At 37.7% G+C, this 19,521-nt stretch overlaps 1 protein-coding gene across 3 annotated transcripts in view; it reads left to right on the forward strand.

The window, feature by feature from the left end:
• GPR89A (G protein-coupled receptor 89A) overlaps window positions 1-19,357 on the forward strand; it is a 60,287-nt gene extending 40,930 nt beyond the window's left edge. For 2 of the 3 annotated variants that reach the window (XM_059134978.1, XM_059134979.1), the window contains exons 10-14: window positions 924-1,016; window positions 15,743-15,838; window positions 17,501-17,590; window positions 18,509-18,574; window positions 18,702-19,357. In XM_059134978.1, coding sequence (XP_058990961.1) covers window positions 924-1,016; window positions 15,743-15,838; window positions 17,501-17,590; window positions 18,509-18,574; window positions 18,702-18,908 — 552 coding nt within the window. In that variant the 3' untranslated portion in view covers window positions 18,909-19,357. The remainder of the gene's footprint in view (window positions 1-923; window positions 1,017-15,742; window positions 15,839-17,500; window positions 17,591-18,508; window positions 18,575-18,701) is intronic. The other variant, XM_059134980.1, reaches the window with a different exon arrangement.
• The last annotated feature ends 164 nt before the right edge of the window (window positions 19,358-19,521 follow it).

Here is a 19,521-nt window from a genome sequence, read left to right on the forward strand (position 1 = left end):
TACCAGTTACAATCACTGTAAAAATGAAAGGTATAAGTCTAACAAAACACATACAGGACTCACATGCGGCAAATTTTATGAAAGAATCCAAGTATCTAAATAGTTGTAACAGGTTTATCAATTGGAAGCCTCAAAATAGGGGAGATACTGATTCTCTCTACATTGACGCACAGGTTTCACATATGTCCCAACGAGATTTTTTGTAGATCTACACAAAATTATTCTAATATATAGAAAGACAAAAGTACTAGAACAGCTAAAACAGTTTTGAAAAAGAATAAAATGGAAAGACTCAGTCTGATTTCAAATCTTACTATATTGCTGTACTAATCAAAACTATGTGATATTGGCAAAGGTATAGACATATCAATGGAACAGAGTAGAAAACTCAGACCAACACAAGTATGCCCAACTAATTTTTTACAAAGATACAAGAAACTTCAGTGAAGGTAAGGTAACTTTTTGAACAAATGATGCAAAATCTATTAGTTAAGTTCATTCAGACTATTTTTATCCTTTTCAAGGATCCCTTCATAGGAATAGCTATATAGGGTAGAGATTAACATAGGCTTTGAAGACAGACCTGAGCATAAATTCCTCTACTTACTAGCTGTGTGACCTTGGGCAAGTTATCCAACCCCTGTAAGCCTTAGTTTTCTCATGTGTACAATTAAGATAATAGAACATATAACAGTTGCTATAAAAATTAAAGTAGATAATGTATGTAAGGTGTTTTTCCCAACTTCAGGCTTAAAGTAAGCATTCAATAAATGTTGCCTACTAGTATTATTTTAAGATTAATGTAATGTATGGGGTTTTCACTCCAGCAAAACAGTAATTTCATAGAAGCAGGAATGTTTTGGTTGAGTATAAGTTTACATTTTGCTGAGACTAACAGTGTTTTGTTGTTTGTTTTCCCTCAGGAGAGAATAGAATATTCCAAAACTTTCAAGGGGAAATACTTTAATTTTTTGGGTTACTTTTTCTCTATTTACTGTGTTTGGAAAATTTTCATGGTAAGTATATTAGTTTTAGTTGTCAGGGTTGAGGTTATTTTCCCTGCTAATGGCAGAGAGAAAAGTGGGTTTGACTGAGGCACTAAACTAAATCCAGTCGAGTCACACAGAATGCTGTCTTTCACATCCTTGAGCCTGACTCCTTTCCCTCTCTTTTTTAGGTCACCTAAACATTTCTTCATTCAGAAATCATTAATCAGATATAGTTTATAAACTATATGAAGGAAATACAAAAGTTTCTTATTTTACACTCTGTTTTCCATATTACCCTTGAGTATATCTATGTGACACAATCCCTACCTTCAGCTCAGAACAGAAATTACCTCTCCTTTTTAGTAATCTATATACACCTTAAAAAGTTTAATCTAAAGTAAGTTCTACAAGTAAAACATTTATATTTCTGGAAATAAATTCATTTTAGGTGCTTATGGCTCTCATTCTTTTTTGGCTCTCTCTTAATGCTCTATTCTTTATGTTCATTTTATGTACATTCTTCTTATGACTCATCTGTAGATATTCATGGGTTTCAGTGTGATTACAGAAAAGACTAATTGGACTTTCTGGTTCTGCGACTCTCCTGGGGCTGTGTTTGCATAAAGAGGAGCTTTATTAGCTTGTTAATTTTGGCCTCTATAGATGAATGAAAGATTCTGGATTTTAATAGATCTAATACTATAATAAATTTATGTCAATATCTATTCAGAGAACAATTTTTAATCTTAATTCATACAGTGGGAGAAGATAAATGAAGATAGTATGTTCAGTTAGCTAAGCTACTAAAAAGTTTTTCCTGAGTTATAGACTTCAGGGGAGTATATCCTTTTTTAACAGCATTATTGAAGTTTAATTGATGTTTAATAAACTGCATATATTTTAAGGGTATAGTTGGGTAAGTTTTGACAGATGTGTACACCTGTTGCAACAACTGTCACCACCCTTAAGGTAGTGACCATATCCATCCATCACTTCCAAAAAGTTTCCTGTGTTCCCTTAAAATGAAATACGTATTGCATTCATCCCCAGTCAACCACCAATCTGCTTTCATTATACATTAGTTTATATTTTCTAGAACTTTATATAAATGAAATCTGAGAGTAGATACCCTTTTTCTGACAACTTCTACTTAGCAGAATTATCTCATGTTTCATTCATGTTATCATGCGATCAGTAGTTTATTCCTTCTCATGGCTGAGTAGTATTCTGTTGTATGATTATACCACATTTTGTTTATCTTTTCACCTGCTGTTGGGTATTTGTTTCTAGTTTGGGGATATTAAAAGTAAAGCTGCTATGAACATTTGTGTACAGGTTTCTATGTGGACATGTGCTGTCTTTCCTCTTAGGAGAAAACACTTAAGTATAGCATGGCTAGGTCACATGGCAGATGGATGTTAAACCTTTGAAGAAATGGACAAACTTTTCCAAAGGAGGTTGTACCATTTTACATCCCCACCTGCATAGTTTGAGAGTTTTATTTACTCCACATCCTTGCTCACATTTTGTAGTCAGTATTTTAAATTTTAGACATTCTAGTAGATATGAGCTGATACAGATTGCTTAATTTGCATTTCCCTAATGCCTAATGGTGCTAAACAACTTTTCATGTGCTGATTTGCCGCCTGTATATTTTGGAGGGAGGAGGAAGATAGAGCTATTCAGATTTGTTGCCCAGTTTTTAAATTAGGATTTCTTTTTATTGGGTTTTGCAAGGTTTTCACTATATTCTGGAAACCCTTTGTGATTTTCAAATATTTTCTCCCAGTCACTACCTTAGCTTATCATTCTCTGCACAGTGTCTTTGAAAGAATTGAAGTTTTTCATTTTGATGAAGTCCAATGTGTCTTTTGTTTTCTATTATGGGTTATGCTTTTGGTGTTGTACCTAAGCAATCTTGGCTAACCCAAGGTCGCCAAGATTTTTTCATCTTTTACTCTATAAATTTTATAGTTTGAGATTTTTACATTTCAGCACATGATCCATCTGTAGTTAATTTTCTCAGACAGTGTTGGAATGTGGATCCGAGTTCATTTTTTTCATATAGATATCTACTTGTTCTGGCACCATTTGCTGAAAAGATTATCCTTTCTCATTCAGTTGTCTTTGCAATTTAGTCAAAACCTAATTGCCCGCATATGGGTGGGTCTGTGTCTGTACTCTGTTCTTTCCTACTGTTATGTATGTCTGCCTTTATTTATGCCAATACCACTCTGTCTTGAAATAAGTCTTTTTTTTTTTTTAAGATTTTATTTATTTATTTGACAGACAGAGATTACAAGTAGGCAGAGAGGCAGGCAGGGAGAGAGGGGGAAGCAGGCTACCTGCCAAGCAGAGAGCTGGATGCGGGGCTCTATCCCAGGACCCTGGGATCATGACCTGAGCCGAAGACAGAGGCTTAACCCACTGAGCCACCCAGGCACCCCGAAATAAGGCTTGAAATCAAATCATTTAAGTACTCTTTCTTCTTATTTAAACTTGTTTTGGCCATTCTGTGTCCTTTGCTTTTCCATATGAATTTTTAGAAGCTGCTTTTTTAATGCTGCTAAATACAAAATACTTGCTGAAATATATATTAGAATGTCGAGTCTTCAGATCAGTTTGAAGAGAAATGACATCTTAATACTGAGTGTTGCATTTGATGATCACAGTGTAACTCTTCATTTATGTAAATCTTCTTTAGTTTCACTCAACAATATTTAGGTTTTAGTGTACAGGTCTTTTATATCTTTCATTAGATTTATCTCAAGTATTTGATATTTTTGATGCTATTATAAATAGGACTGTTTTTATAATTTCAGATCCTGAATATTACTAGTATATAGATACACAGTTGATTCTTCTATTCCACAACCTTGCTAAATCCCCTTATTCTAAAAGCTTTTCATAGATTTCATAGGATTTTTTCTACGTAGACAATCAGATCTCTGCAAATGAAGGGTTTTGCTTCCTTGTTTCCTATCTGGATGCCTTTTATTTCTTCCCTTTCTTTCCCTTCCTTTTCTGTCCTATCCCATCTTTCTTCTTTCTTCTCCTCCTTTAGCCTTATTGCACTGACCAAAACCTCCTGTACAAAATTAAACAGAAGTGGTAAGAGCAGTCATCCTGATCTTGTTAAATATGGTATTAGCGGTTGGCTTTTCCTGGACTCCCATTTAGCAGGTTGAGGAAGTTACTCCTACTCATAGTTTATTGAGTGTTTTTAATCATGAAAGTGTGTTTGATTTTTGTCAAATGCTATTTCTGCATCTTTTGAGAGAAGCACGTGACTTTTCCTTTTTATTCAGCTGGTATAGTGAGTTACTTTGGTTAATTTTTTAATATTAAACTAGCCTTGAATTCCTATAATAAACCTTACTTGGCCATGGTGTATGTTGTTGGATTTAACTTAGTAATATTTTCTTAAGAATTTTTGCATCAGTGTTAATGAGAAATATCAGAGTATACTTTTTTTGTAATGTCTCTGGCTTTGGTGTCAGAATGATGCTAACCTTAGGGGTTGAGAAGGATTCCTTCCTCTTCCAATTAGTGGAAGAGTTTCTGTGGAATTATTATAATTTCTTTCTTAAACATTTGGTGGAATTCACCAGTGAAGGCATCTAGACCTAGAGTCTTCTTTGCAGGAAAATCGTTTAATTACGGATTTAGTTTCTTTAATAGACTATAAGGTTTATTCAGGTTATATATTTCTTGAGTGAGCTTTTGTAGTTTCTGGAATTTGTCCGTTTTTATTGAAGTCAGATTTATTTGCATAAAATTGCTCTTAATATTCCCTTAGTATCCTTTCAATATCTATAAAATCTGTAGTGATATCACCCCTCTTCTTTTGTATAACACCTTTATTGAGATAGTCACATACAAAATAATTAACCCATTTTATGTATAGTTTGGTGGTTTTTAATATATTCAAAAGTTGTGCACACAAATAATGCAGTCACCCCAAAAGAAATTCCATACTCATTAGCAGTTATTCCTTATTTCTTCTCTAGCCTTAGGCAGGCACTAATCTATTTTATGTCTCTATAGATTTTCTATTCTGGACACTTCATGTACATTGAGTCACACAACATGTGGTCTTTTGTGATTGGCTTCTTAGTAAATGTTTTTAAGGTTCATCTATATTGTAGCCTCTAGCAACACTTTATTCCTTTCTATAGATGAATAACATTCTTTCCATTATATAGATATACCACATTTTATTTATCCACCCATCAGTTGAGAAGCATTTGGGTGGTTTCCACTTTTTGGCCATTATAAATAATGCTGTTGTGAGCATTTTTTGATAAATTTGTATGTGGATATATGTTTTCATTTCCCTTAGGTACATGCCTGTGAAAGCAAAATTGCTGGGTCATATGCTACCAGTTTGTTTAACCTTTTGATAAACTGCCAGTCTGCCAGACTCTTTTCCCAAGCAGCTGCACCTGTTTACATTCCCACTGGCAGTGTAACAGTTGTCATTTCTCCACAGCCTCACCAGCACTTACTTATCTTTTAATTAGAGTCATCGTGGTGGCTGAAGTGGTATCTCATTCTTGATATCGGTAATTTGTGTCTTGTCTTTTTGTTCTAATCAGTCTGGATCAAGGTTTATCAATTTTATTGAACGCTTCAAAGAACCAGCTTTTGGATTAATTGATTTTTTTTTTAATTTTTTTTTTTTAAAGATTTTATTTATTTATTTGACAGAGAGAAATTACAAGTACACTGAGAGGCAGGCAGAGAGAGAGAGAGAAGGAAGCAGGCTTCCCTGCTGAGCAGAGAGCCCGATGCGGGACTCGATCCCAGGACCCTGAGATCATGACCTGAGCCGAAGGCAGCGGCTTAACCCACTGAGCCACCCAGGCACCCCTAATTTTTTATTTTTTATAAACATATATTTTTATCCCCAGGGGTACAGGTCTGTGAATTGCCAGGTTTACACACTTCACAGCACTCACCAAAGCACATACCCTCCCCAATGTCCATAATCCCACCCCCTTCTCCCAAACCCCCTCCCCCCAGCAACCCTCAGTTTGTTTTGTGAGATTAAGAGTCACTTATGGTTTGTCTCCCTCCCAATCCCATCTTGTTTCATTGATTCTTCTCCTACCCACTTAAGCCCCCATGTTGCATCACCACTTCCTCATATCAGGGAGATCATATGATAGTTGTCTTTCTCTGCTTGACTTATTTCACTAAGCATGATACGCTCTAGTTCCATCCATGTTGTCGGATTAATTGATTTTCTATATTGTTTCTCTGTGTTCTACTTTATCAATTTCTGCTCTGATCTTTATAATTTGTCTTCTGCTTGTTTGGGGTCTTTTTCTAATTTTGTAAAGTACAAGCTAAGATCATTGATTCAAAACTTTAAATATAGTTGTTTTCGTGCTATAGATTTCTTGCTAAGCATCTCACAAAATATAACATTTCTGATATGTTGTATTTTTATTTCATTCAGTTCAAAATAATTCTAATTTTTCTTCTTTGACTCATGCATTATTTAGAAGTCTGTTATTAAATATTTGGGGATCTTCTTAATTTCCCTCTGTAATTGATTTCTAATTTAATTCCATGTGATCTGAGAACAGATTTAGTATGATATAAATTTCTTCAAATTTCTTGAGACTTGTTTTCTGCTCCTGTTGGCTGGAATGTTGTATAAATGTCAATTAGGTCAAATTAGTTGATAGTATTGTTAAAGTTTTCTATATCCTTTTAATTTTCTGATTTATCAGTTGTTTCATCAGTGATGAAATTTCAAACCATTGTTGTGGATTTGTCTTTTTAATTCTGTCAGTTTTTGCTTTGTATATTTTCTTTACCCAACTATAATTAATATACAATGTTAATTTCAGGTGTACAGCATAGTGATTCAACAATTCTATACATTACAGAGGGCTCACTATGAGTGTAGTCACCATCTGTCACCATACAGTGTTATTTTAATATTGACTCTTCTCTGCGCTATACATTTCATCTCCATGACTGAAAGTTTGTGCCTCTTTTTTTTTTTTTTAAGATTTTATTTATTTATTTGACAGAGAGAGATCACAAGTAGGCAGAGAGGCAGGCAGAGAGAGAGAGGAGGAAACAGGCTCCCTGCTGAGCAGAGAGCCCGATGCGGGACTCGATCCCAGGACCCTGAGATCATGACCTGAGCCGAAGGCAGCAGCTTAACCCACTGAGCCACCCAGGCGCCCAAGTTTGTGTCTCTTAAACCACTTTATCCATTGCACCCATCCCTTTACTCACTTCCCCTCTGACCAGTTCTCTGTATTTAAGAGTCTGTTTGCTTGTTTCTTTGTTCATTTGTTTCGTTTTTAAGATCCTGTTTATAAGTGAAATCATATATTATCTTTCCTTGTCTGGCTTATTTCATTTAGCATAGTACCCTTTAAGACTGTTAAAATGGCAAGCTCACATTCTTTTTTATGGCTGAGTAATGTTCCATTGCATATATGCACCACATCTTTTTATGCATTCAACTATCAGTAGACCCTTGGGTTGCCTCTATATCTCAGCTATTGTAAACATAGGGGTGCATATAGCTTTTCAAATTAGGGTTTTCATATTCTTTTAGTAAATACCCAGTAGTGGGATTACCCAATCATGTATTTTTCTGTTCTGTTCTATTGATCTATATGTCTGCTTTTGTGCCAGTCCCACACTGTTTTGGTTACTACACCTTTAAAGTATATCTTGAACTCCAGGACTATGAGACTTCTAGCTTTGTTCTTTTTCAAGATTGTTTTGGCTCTTTGGGGTCTTTTGTGGCTCCATACAAATTTTAGGGTTATTCATTCTAGTTCTGTGAAAAATGCTATTGGTAATTAGGTAGGGATTGTATGGAATCTGTAGATTGCTTTGGGTGGTATGGACATTTTTAACAATATTAATTCTTCCAGTCCATGAGAACAGAGTAACTTTCCATTTGTTCATGTTGCCTTCAATTTCTCTCATCAGTATTTTATAGGTTTTTTTTTTTAAGATTTTATTTATTTATTTGACAGAGATCACAAGTAGGCAGAGAAGCAGGCAAAGAGAGAGGAGGAAGCAGGCTCCCTGGTGAGCAGAGAGCCCGATGGGGGGCTCGATCCCAGGACCCTGGGATCATGACCTGAGCTGAAGGCAGAGGCTTTAACCCACTGAGTCACCCAGGCACCCTAGTATTTTATAGTTTTTAGGGTAATCGGTCTTTCACCTCCTAGGGTAAGTTTGTTCTTAGATAATCTTTTTGGTTGTTGTAGAAATGCAACTGATTTCTGTATATTAATTTTGTATCCTACAACTTTACTGAATTCATTTATCAGTTCTAATAGTTTTTGGTGGAGTTTCTAGGTTTTTCTATATGATCATGTTAACTGCAAATAGCAAGTTTAACATCCTTGTCATTCTGAATGCCGTTTTTTTTTTTCCTTGTCTGATTGCTACAACTAGGACTTTCAGTATTATGTTGAATAAAAGTGGTAAGAGTGAATGTCCGTGTCTTCTTCCTGATCTTAGAGGAAGAGCTCTCAGTTTTTCACAAATGAGTGTGATGCCTATTTTCACCAGTGAACATTTTTCATATATGGCCTTTATTATGCCGACACGTGTTTTGTTAAACCCACTTTGTTCCCTCTAAATCCACTTTATCATGAATGGATGTTGTATTTTGTCAAATGCTTTTTCTGCATCTATTGAGATGACCATATGGTTTTTATACTTTATTTTGTTGATGTGGTTTATCGTGTTTGACTTGAGAATATTGAATTACCCTGTATTCCTGGAATAAATTCTACTTGATTGTGGTGAACAGTTTTTTAAATGTATTATTGAATTCAGTTAGCTAAATTTTTTTTTTCAGTTTGATAATTTTTTTAAGGAATTTTGCATCCATGTACCTCAGAAATATTGGCTTAAAGTTTTCTTTTTTGGTAGTGTCTGTCCAGTTTTGGTATCAGGGAAATGGTGGCCTTATAGAGAGAATTTGGAAGTTCCCTTCCTCTTCTATTTTTTTTTTAATCATTTGGGGAGAGGGGTGCCTGGGTGGCTCAGTTGGTTGAGCAGTCGACTTGGTTTTGGCTCAGGTCATGATCCCATGGGTCGTGAGATCGACCCCCGCATCAGGCTCAGTGCTCAGTGTGGAGTTCTGCTTGAGATTCTTTCCCTCCTCCTGTCCCTTCCTCCCCCACCCCCTCTCTTCAAAATAACTCAGTAAAAATTTTTTTAATCATTTGAGAAGAGTAGATGTTAACTCTTCTTTCTTTATTTTGGTAGACCTGATACACAATGTTACATTAGTTTATGTACAAGCATGGAATGTCTTTCCATTTGTTCGATTCAGCTTCAGTTTCTTTCATCAGTGTTCTACAGTTTTCAGAGTGTAGGTCTTTCACCTCTTTGGTATTAACTCTTTGTTAAATATTTGGTAGAATTTACCTGTGTCATCTGATCCTGGACTTCTGTTTTGGAAAGTTTTTTTTATTACTGATTCCATTTCATTACTGCTAATTGCTGTGTTCAGATTTTCTATTTCTTCCTTATTCAGTTTTAGAAGATTATGTTTCTAAGAATCTGTTTCTCCTAGGTTGTCCAGTTTGTTGACATACAATTTTTCATAACAGTCTCTTATAATCCTATTTTCACCTATTTCTGTGGTGTCAATTGTTACTTCTCCTTTATTTCTGATTTTATTTGCATCTTTTTCTTAATGGGTCTGGCTACAGATTTACAAATTTTGTTGATCTTTTCAGAGAAACAGGTTCTAGTTTCATTGATCCTTATTTCTCTCTTTCATTTATTTCTGCTCTAATTTTATTACTTCTTTCCCTCTACTAGCTTTGGGCTTTGGTCTTTCTCTAGCTTTTCTAGGTGTATGGTTAGGTTGTTTACTTGAGATTTTTCTTGTTTATTGAATTAGGCCTTTGTTGCTATGGAATTCCCTCTTAGGGGCGCCCGGGTGGCTCAGTGAGTTAAAGCCTCTGCCTTCGGCTTTGGTCATAATCTCAGGTTCCTGGGATCGAGCCCCGCATTGGGCTCTGCTCAACGGAGAGCCTGCTTCCTCCTCTCTCTCTGCCTGCTTCTCTGCCTACTTGTGATCTCTGTCAAATAAATAAAATCTTAAAAAAAAAAAAAAAAAGAATTTCCTCTTAGAATGGTTTTTACTGCTTCTCAAAGACTTTGAACCATTATATTTTCATTTTCATTTGTCTCCATGTATTTTTTTATTTCCTCCTTGATTTCTTGATTGACCCATTCATTGTTTAGTAGCATGTTATTTAGCTTCCATGTATTGGTATTCTTTTTAGATTTTTTTCTTGTGATTGGATTTTAGTGTCCTACCATTGTGATTAGAAAAGATGCATGATGTGATTTCAGTCTTACTAAATTTATTGAGACTTGTTTCGTGGCCTAAGCTGTGATCTCTTCTGGGGAATGTTTAACATGGACTTGAAAAGAATGTGTATGCAGTGGTTTTTTGATGGAATGTTCAGTGTGTATCTGTTAAGTACATCTGTTCTAATGTGTTGTTCAAGCCACTGGTTCCTTACTGATTTCTGTCTGAATGATCTACACTGTTGCAAGTGGAATGTTACAGTTACCTGTTATTACTGTATTATTGTCAACTTCTCCCTTTGTTAATTATTGCTTTATGTATTTAGGTGCTCCTATGTTGGGGGCATAGATATTTACAGTTGTTATATCCTCCTCTTAGACTGATCCCTTTATCATTATGTAGCGCCCTCCTTTGTCCCTTGCTACAGTCTTTGTTTTAAGATCTACTTTATCTGATACTAAGTATTGCTATCACAGCTTTTTTCCTGCCTTTCACATGTTGTATTTTTTCCAGCCCTTCATATTCAGTCTCTATGTATCTTTAGGTCTGCAGTTAGTCTCTTAAAGAAGCATATAGATGGGGCTTGTTTTTTTATCCATTCAGTCACCCTTTGTCTTTCTCAATTGGTACATTTAGATGATTTACATTTAAAGTAATTATTGAGAGTTATGTATTTATTGCCATCTTGTAAATTGTTTTCTGGTTGTTTTTGTGGTTCTTCTCTGTTCCTTCTGCTCTCTCCCCTTATGGTAGTGTTATGTTTGCATTCCTTTCTCTTTTTTGTGTAGCTATTACAAGTTTCTGATTTGTGGTTGCCATTAGGCTTATATATTATATCTTAGGTGTATAGCAGAGGTTGATGGTTAAACTTAAGTTCAAGCTGAAATTCAAAAACATTCTAAAAGTACTACATTTTTACTCCCCCTCCCCATTTTATGTATATGATGTCATATTTTACTTTTTATTTTGCATATTTCTTGACTGGCTTTTGTAGAAATAAATGATTTTACTACTTTTGCTCCAGACTGGGTTTATAAGTGATTAATCTACTACATGTATTATATGTTTACTTTTACCTATGAAATTTTTTCCTTTCATAACTTTCTTATAATTATGGCCTTTTTTTCCCGCTCTAATAATTTTCTTTTACATTTCTTACATTTTATTTATTTATTTGACAAAGAGAGAGAGATCACAAGTAGGCAGAGAGGCAGGCAGAGAGAGGGGGGGGGAAGCAGGCTCCCTGCCAAGCAGAGAGACCATTGTGGGGCTTGATCCCAGGATGCTGAGTTCATGACCTGAGCCCAAGACAGAGGCCTAACCCTCTGAGCCACCCAGGAGCCCCTACATTTCTTATAGGGCTGGTTTAGTGGTGATTAAATCCTTGAACTTTTGTCTGGGAAACTTTTTGTCTCTCTCTTTTTTTTTTTTTAAAGATTTTTATTTATTTATCAGAGAGAGAGGCGGGGAGAGAGCGAGCACAGGCAGACAGAATGGCAGGCAGAGGCAGAGGGAGAAGCAGGCTCCCCGCTGAGCAAGGAGCCCAACGTGGGACTCGATCCCAGGACGCTGGGATCATGACCTGAGCCGAAGGCAGCTGCTTAACCAAATGAGCCACCCAGGTGTCCCTTGTCTCTCTTTTTTTTCTTTTTTTTTAAAGTAGTCAGACAGGCAGAGAGAGAGGGGGAAGCAGGCTCCCCACTGAGCAGACAGCCCAATGTGGGGCTCGATCCCAGGACCCCAAGATCATGACCTGAGCCAAAGGCAGAGGCTTAACCCACGGAGCCACTCAGGCGCCCCTTGTCTCTCTTTTATTCTGAATGATAACTGCCTTGTAGAGTATTCTTGGTTTGCAGGTCTTCCTTTCAGTACTTTGAATATATTCTGCCACCCTCTTCTGGCCTACAAAGTTTCTCATACAAAATCAACTAATAACTTTCAACTAATAGCTATGGTATAAAATCAACTAATAACTATAGGGTTCCCTCATGGTAACTGTTTTTTTCTCTTGCTATTTTTAAAATTCTTGCTTTAGAGGCACCCAGGTGGCTTAGTCAGCTAAGCATCCAACTCTTGATTTTGGCTCAGGTCGTGATCTCAGGGTTGTGAAATTGAGCCCCACATTGAGGTCCCCAACTCAGCTTGAGTTTCACTCCGTCTCCCTGACCCCTCCCCCTGCTTGTGCATGCTCTTGTTCTCTCTCAAAAATAAAATAAATCTTTAAAATTCTCTATCATTATTGGAGCGCCTGGGTGGCCCAGTGGGATAAGCCTCTGCCTTCGGCTCAGGTCATGATCTCAGGGTCCTGGGATCGAGCCCCACATCGGGCTCTCTGCTCAGCAGGGAGCCTGCTTTCTCCTCTCTCTCTCTCTGCCTGCCTCTCCACCTACTTGTGATCTCTCTCTGTCAAATAAATAAATAAAATCTTTAAAAAAAATTATCATTTTCTGCCATTTTAATTATTACATATCTTGGTATGGACCTCTTTGTGTTAATCTTTTTAGGGGGTCTCTGTGCTTCCTGGATTTGGATACCTGTTTGCTTCTCCAGATTAGAGAAGTTTTCAGTTAGTATTTCTTCATACAAATTTTTTGCCCCCTTCTCTCTTTTCTTCTTCTGGGATGCCTATAGTGTGGATGTTATAACACTTGATGGTGTTGCTGAGTTCCCTTAACCTGTTCCCTTTTATTATTTTTCTTTTTTCTTTTTGCTGTGCAGCGTGATTGCTTTCATTACTCTGTCTTCCAAATTGCTGATCCATTCTGCATCCTCCAATCTACTGTTGATTGCCTCTAGTGTGTTTTTTTCAATTTTAGTTACTGAATTCTTTACCTTTGACTGGTTCGTTTTTATATTGTTATTGAAGTTCTCATTAAATTCATCCATTTTTTTCTCAAGTCCATTGAGTATCTTTATGTCCATTACTTTGAATTCTTTATCCAAACGTATTGCTTATCTCCATTTCATTAGATCTCTTGCTGTGATTTTGTCCTGTTCTTTCATTTAGGCCATTTTCCTCTATCTCCTCATTCTGTCTAGCTCTCTATTTGTTTCTCTGTATTAGGGGGTCAGCTGTGATTCCTGGTCTTGAAAGTAATGGCCTTGTGTCTAGGTCCTATAGTGCCCTGTAGTGCAGTGCCCCCAAGCACTAGAACCAGGTGCTCCAAGAGGGTCTCTGTGTGGGCAACATGCACTCTACTGTTGCGGCTGAGTTGCATTTGCCTTAGTTGGCTACAGTGACCTGCTTTGCCTGCTGTGGTCATACTGGGCAAGGTTTAGTCCCTACATAGCCAACTGAGAGGCTCAGCTTTTGTAACTGTGGACACACTGATATTTAGAGTTATCTCTCTCTCTCCGGGGCTGCAGTCACTTTTGGAGTGGTATGGGTCCCTGCTGAGGCTGCTTACAGGGTGTGGTGGGGCAGGAGTGGTTTTGAAGGACCACCTGCTGAGGCAGGCAGGTCCCCAGGTGAAAATTGGGACAGGGCACTAGGAGGATAGGTAGAGTATTAGTGCTAGTTCCCACAAGTGTCTGGCTCTCTAGGCTGGGGGAGGAGAAGAGAAATGGTGCCCACCAGCACTTTTGTTCTGGAAGTCTCCTGAAGAGAAGACTCCCTGGCCCTCCAGCACGTGGTGAGACTAGTAAATGAATATCTTTTATATACCCAAGCACTTTTCAAACTGCTGTTTCTGTGCTGTCTCTCAGGCTGTTATTTATTCTAGCTCTTTAAGAGCAGGTGGTTTTTGATTGCCCTCTGGCTCTCCCAGAATTAAGCCCTGTTAATTTTAAAAGTACCTGGACTTAAGCCCTGCTGATTTTAAAAGTTCCTAAAGTTAATCCCCACTGGTTTTCAAAGCCAGATGTTATTGGGAACTCATCACCCCACTGCCTAGGGTACCTTGCTCGGGGTCTGATCCTCTCTGCTTCCCTGGGCTTGTGGTGTCCCTCCTCTCTATGGTTAGTCTCACGGGGAGTTTGGTTCCCAGGTGTGACTCAGCTCCTCCTACCCTTTTCAGTGTAGCTTCCTCTCAATAGTTAACTGCGAAAGGTCTGTTCTGCTGGTTTTCAGGTGATTTTCAGAGCTGTACAGAGGTAGCTATTACCTTGATGTGCTTGTGAGACAAGATGAGGTCAGGATCCTCCTACTGCACCATCTTCTGACACCCCTGCTTCATGTATTTTAAAGTATTATTTGGTACTTGCTTCTTTAGGGTCATTGTATACTCCTTGTTGAAATGATCCTTTTATCATTCTGAAATTACCGTTTTCATCCCTGGCAATATTTTTTACCATGTAATCTACTTTTATATTAGCATAGACCTTACAGTTTTCTCTTGGTTAGCGTTAGCATAATGTATCTTTTTCCATTCTTTTACTTTTAACCTATTTGTATCTTTATATTTAAAGTGGGTTTTTTGTGGGCACCTGGGTGGCTCAGTGGGTTAAGCCGCTGCCTTCGGCTCAGGTCATGATCTTAGGGTCCTGGGATGGAGTCCCACATCGGGCTCTCTGCTCAGCAGGGGCCTGCTTCCCTTCCTCTCTCTCTGTGATCTCTTCCCTTCCTCTCTCCTACTGTGATCTCTCTCTGTCAAATAAACAAAATCTTAAAAAATAAATAAATAAATAAAGTGGGTTTTTTGTAAGCAACATATAGTCGGTTCTACTTCTTTAACCAGTCTTACAGGTCTTACAGTCTCTGCCATTTAATTGGCATGTTGAGAACAGGATTCAGCCATCTGCAGCTCATAGGCCAAATCCAGCCAACACCTGCCATTGTAAATAAAGTTTTATTTGAACACAGCCAGGCCCATTCATGAATCTGCACATCATCTATGACTACTATCATTGCAGTGCCAGAGTCTGCCAGCTACTGGTTTAGACTGTTTACATTTAATGCAATTATTAATATGATTGGATTTAAAACAACTGTGTTGCTACATGTTTTTTATTTATCCCATCTGTTCTTTTTTTCATTTTTCTTTTTTGTGCCTTCTTTTGGATTAATTGGGTATTTTTCACAATTCTGTGTAATCTGTTGTTGGTTTGTTAGCTCTCTTTTCATTATAGGGATTGCTCTTAGAACATTCAGAAAATAATCAGAGTGAATGACCCTGGAATTCTTGACTCTCTTACTCAGACTTTATCCACCAGAATGTTACCTTTCTAACTTCTGTGAAATTAAGATGTCTATGCCATAGCCTTTTTCCCTTTTATTCTTTACAGAAAAGAAAGATAGGGTAGATAACAACTTTTTTTGTCTGTTGAGTAGCCAAAATAAATGTCTTATATGTGATTTAGATTGAGACCAGTACTGCATTTTTTAGGAATACCCACCTGTAAGACATGTTATATTGATTAATTATTTTGTGTCACTTTTTGAAATAGTGATTATTGAGATGCTCTAATATAAAGGTCCATGTCTTTGCAGGCAACGATTAATATCGTTTTTGACCGAGTTGGGAAAACTGATCCTGTCACAAGAGGCATCGAGATCACTGTGAATTATCTGGGGATCCAGTTCGATGTAAGAGTTGTACCAAGATCCTGGTTTGAGACATTTCAATTTTATCTGCTATAAATTACAATTGTTAGGGTTCTAATTCCTTTCTTCTTCTGCCTTTGTTCTTCCCACTCTTCCCTATTTTTTTGACATACTCATATGGCAAATTTGTGAAGGACATAAAACCATAAGTGATGGCTGGTACTTATTATTATCTTAGATGCTGATTATTTCTGTAGTCCTCCTGTGCTTTTCTGTAGCCAACTACCCCTCCCTAGGTTCTCCCCACCAAATATTGGATACTTCTCTCTGTGATACATGACATCGTCAAATCCAAAACTCACCTTTGATTCCTCTAGTAGAAAATTAACTACCAATTAGTGTTTCATGTTAGAAGTGAAATTATGTCTGCTATTAAAAAAAAACTACCAATTAATTAATGTGGACTTTGAGCTAAAGATGGTAACTGAAACCTGTGCAGTTTTAATCCTCTTTCTACCTGTTTTATAATACCACTATCGTTAAACACACTCTTGTCCCAATTTAAGTTTAATGTCTTTATTTATAGAATATATTTTCTAAATCTATGTGTGTATATATGTATAAATGGCCAGTGATTCCAGCTGATTAGCACTTTGATGTGATAGTAAGACCAGAATCCTCTTAGTTCCTCTGAGGGCCATGTAGCTATGCTGTGAATCTAGTGACACACCACACGCTCCCCCCAGCCATCCGCCTCAGCTAGATATGCTCCGAGTAGTTAGATAAAATGAGAGTAAACTAGAGCAAACTGAGCTCCAGTCCTTGACGAACAACTCAAGAGTACCCATTTTTTGATGCTAGATCAATAGTGTAAACTTTTTCATGTGAGGGAGCATGGTATCTTTCCTCCAAGTAGTTTATAAATTATACCATAAAATAGGCTTCACTATTGCCACATATGGTTCTCTTTTCCTCTTTTACAATTTTTACTAGGCTCAATTATTAGAAGTGTTCTTCCTCATCAGCACTTTCTGAGGCTAGTTGCTGTGGTGTCTATTTCATCTGTAATCCATCTGTATACGCCACGCTTCAGAATTCTCAATAACCTCTTTTAGATATTAGTAATAGCAGTTCCCCCACAGATAATTTTCAGATTTCAGACCCGAATCAAGCACAGGGTCCCAAAGCTGCCTTCCTACTTTGAAGCAAACCAAGAGGAGAAAAAGGTCATATCATGTGATTCAAGTGAAGGGCAACTATTTCCTAGACCAATAGCTGAGATTATTTACATATTCTTCTATTATAAAAAGAAAATTTTCTTTAAGTTTTGGGTGATCGGGGGACTACATTCACAGATGTTAAAAAATTGTGCAGTTTTAATGCTTTTTACTTAACACATCGAAGTGTTTTAGTGCAGTTTTAGTGCTTTTTACTTAACACATCGAAGCTGTGTCATTAGTTCCATCTGTGTTTCTTTGACTGGTGTTATTTTCATCACCACTGCACTTGCTTGCTGCTGTCCTAAGTTTTGATTAAGTCTGCTTATGAAGATATCCACTGCATTCTTCCTTTTTTTAAATCAGGCAGGGCCTAATGAAGTTCCCTCTCAGTCACATAAGAGATCAGAATGCATCAGAAGAATAGCCTTCACATGTCTCTCAACAGAGATTTCACTCGTACTTTTCCTTTCTTTTATGGTGGCAGGTGAAGTTCTGGTCTCAGCACATTTCCTTCATTCTGGTTGGAATAATCATCGTCACATCTATCAGAGGTTTACTGATCACTCTTACCAAGGTAAGTTGTAGCACTGAGTTTAAGGTATTATTTGCGACATTTCATGTGGCATCATGAGAAAATTTTACCTGATTAAGATTCCTGCCTTCGGAGAACTTAAACAGTCACAAATATTTAAAAGACGTACAATAAAATTTTTTTTAAATGAAACTGCTCAATAAACCAATGGTGATGGACTTATATCATACGGCAGTCAGAAGAGTACATGTACCAAAGGTCATAGAATGAGTTCACGGCCTGTTTTGTTCACTGATGTGGCACCAGAATCTAGGAGTAGAAATCGGCACATGGTAGGAGCTCCAGAGATACTTGGAATGGATGAACAAGATAGTTGTTTGATGTTAGAGTAACTTTAAGAGCCACTTATAAGGAGGACATGTAAGTAGGAGAAACAGAATGTTTGACTATTTTCTGATCAACATAGAAAGGCTTTGTGGAGGCAGAAGGTAAATTTTCTCTTGGAGAAGAGGTATAAGGAAGCCCAAGATCCAAGAGTTGTTTGAATGAAAGGAGTGAAGAAGTTAGAGAAGAGAAGGGCTCTCCAGGTATCTAGCACAATTTTGGAAAGAGCTCAGGAGGCTAGTAATTGCAAGGGCTTGGGGTGGCCTAGATATCCGTTTGAATATTCTATAGTGATCTGACAGTCATATGTATCACATAGTTTCTGAAAATTTTGATAGCAGTTGGAATCCTTCCGTGTGGTAATGTAATTCTTAAAACCACCAACCCTCCCTCTGGGGACATCGTAGCTGGATCCTTCGCTCTCAATCTGTCTCTCTTCTTAACAGCATTAATCATATCAGTTTTCTGTACTGGATTGCTATGGGGAAGAGGCACTTCTCATTAACTGTTGCTACTTAACGTTCTTGACCCAAGAATCTAGCAGCACTGCCTAAGTTCTTCTCCCTTTCTTGACAGTTCTTTTATGCCATCTCTAGCAGTAAGTCCTCCAACGTCATTGTCCTGCTATTAGCACAGATAATGGTAAGTTTGATGACCCAGTTTTATCCTCACAACTGTAAAGTCCCGGAAGTGTTGATACTTCTCAGTATTTCAGCAATTCCCTTTGGTCCTTCACTGCACTCAGAGTGACTTCCGGATTGACTTACAGGGGATGTACTTTGTCTCCTCCGTGCTACTGATTCGAATGAGCATGCCTCTGGAATACCGCACCATAATCACCGAAGTCCTCGGAGAGCTGCAATTCAACTTCTATCACCGTTGGTTTGATGTGATCTTCCTGGTCAGTGCTCTCTCCAGCATACTGTTCCTCTATTTGGCTCACAAACAGGCACCAGAAAAGCATATGGCACCTTGAACTCATGCCTATTACAGACTGCTACAGGCCAGTGGTGTCAGAATTTGGATATAAGAGAAAAAATGGATGGGACCAGGGCCTAACTTTTCTTAAACAATCAAACTGCTGAGGTAGCATATTCTACCTTCAGCTTACATCTTCCTCCTCTGTGGATACTGTGATCATGAGTAGCATTGGCTAGAACATGAGAGCCTGAAGTAAACTTAAGCTAGCACTCAGCTGAGAGCGTCAGCTGGTGCAACACAGGGAGAAATGGGGTGGGAAAGCCAAGAAACTAGATGGAGGGAATACACTGGAACTCTGGGATAAGGGGAAGTCTCAGGTGGCTGGGCCAAACACCCAGAATAACTGTTCAAGGCTCACAGGGAGGAGGCTCCCAGAATTTCTGTTCAAGACTCACGTGGCTTTCCCTTGATATTGACTATCATTAAAATCAGATTGTAACCCTTTGGCCTTAGCTTCATTTTCTCAAGGATAGCTTGGTGTAGTGGGCTTGTGCAAGCTAACATGGTTGGCATCCCCGTGCCAGACCCTGTCCCCTTAAAATAACCAACGGGTTCTCTGTTCTTATCTGGAGACGGGACAATGTGCTACTGAAATAGATTCTACAGAG

The sequence above is a fragment of the Mustela lutreola genome, chromosome 10 (assembly GCF_030435805.1).
Source record: "Mustela lutreola isolate mMusLut2 chromosome 10, mMusLut2.pri, whole genome shotgun sequence".
In the NCBI taxonomy this organism is placed as follows: Eukaryota; Metazoa; Chordata; class Mammalia; order Carnivora; family Mustelidae; genus Mustela; species Mustela lutreola.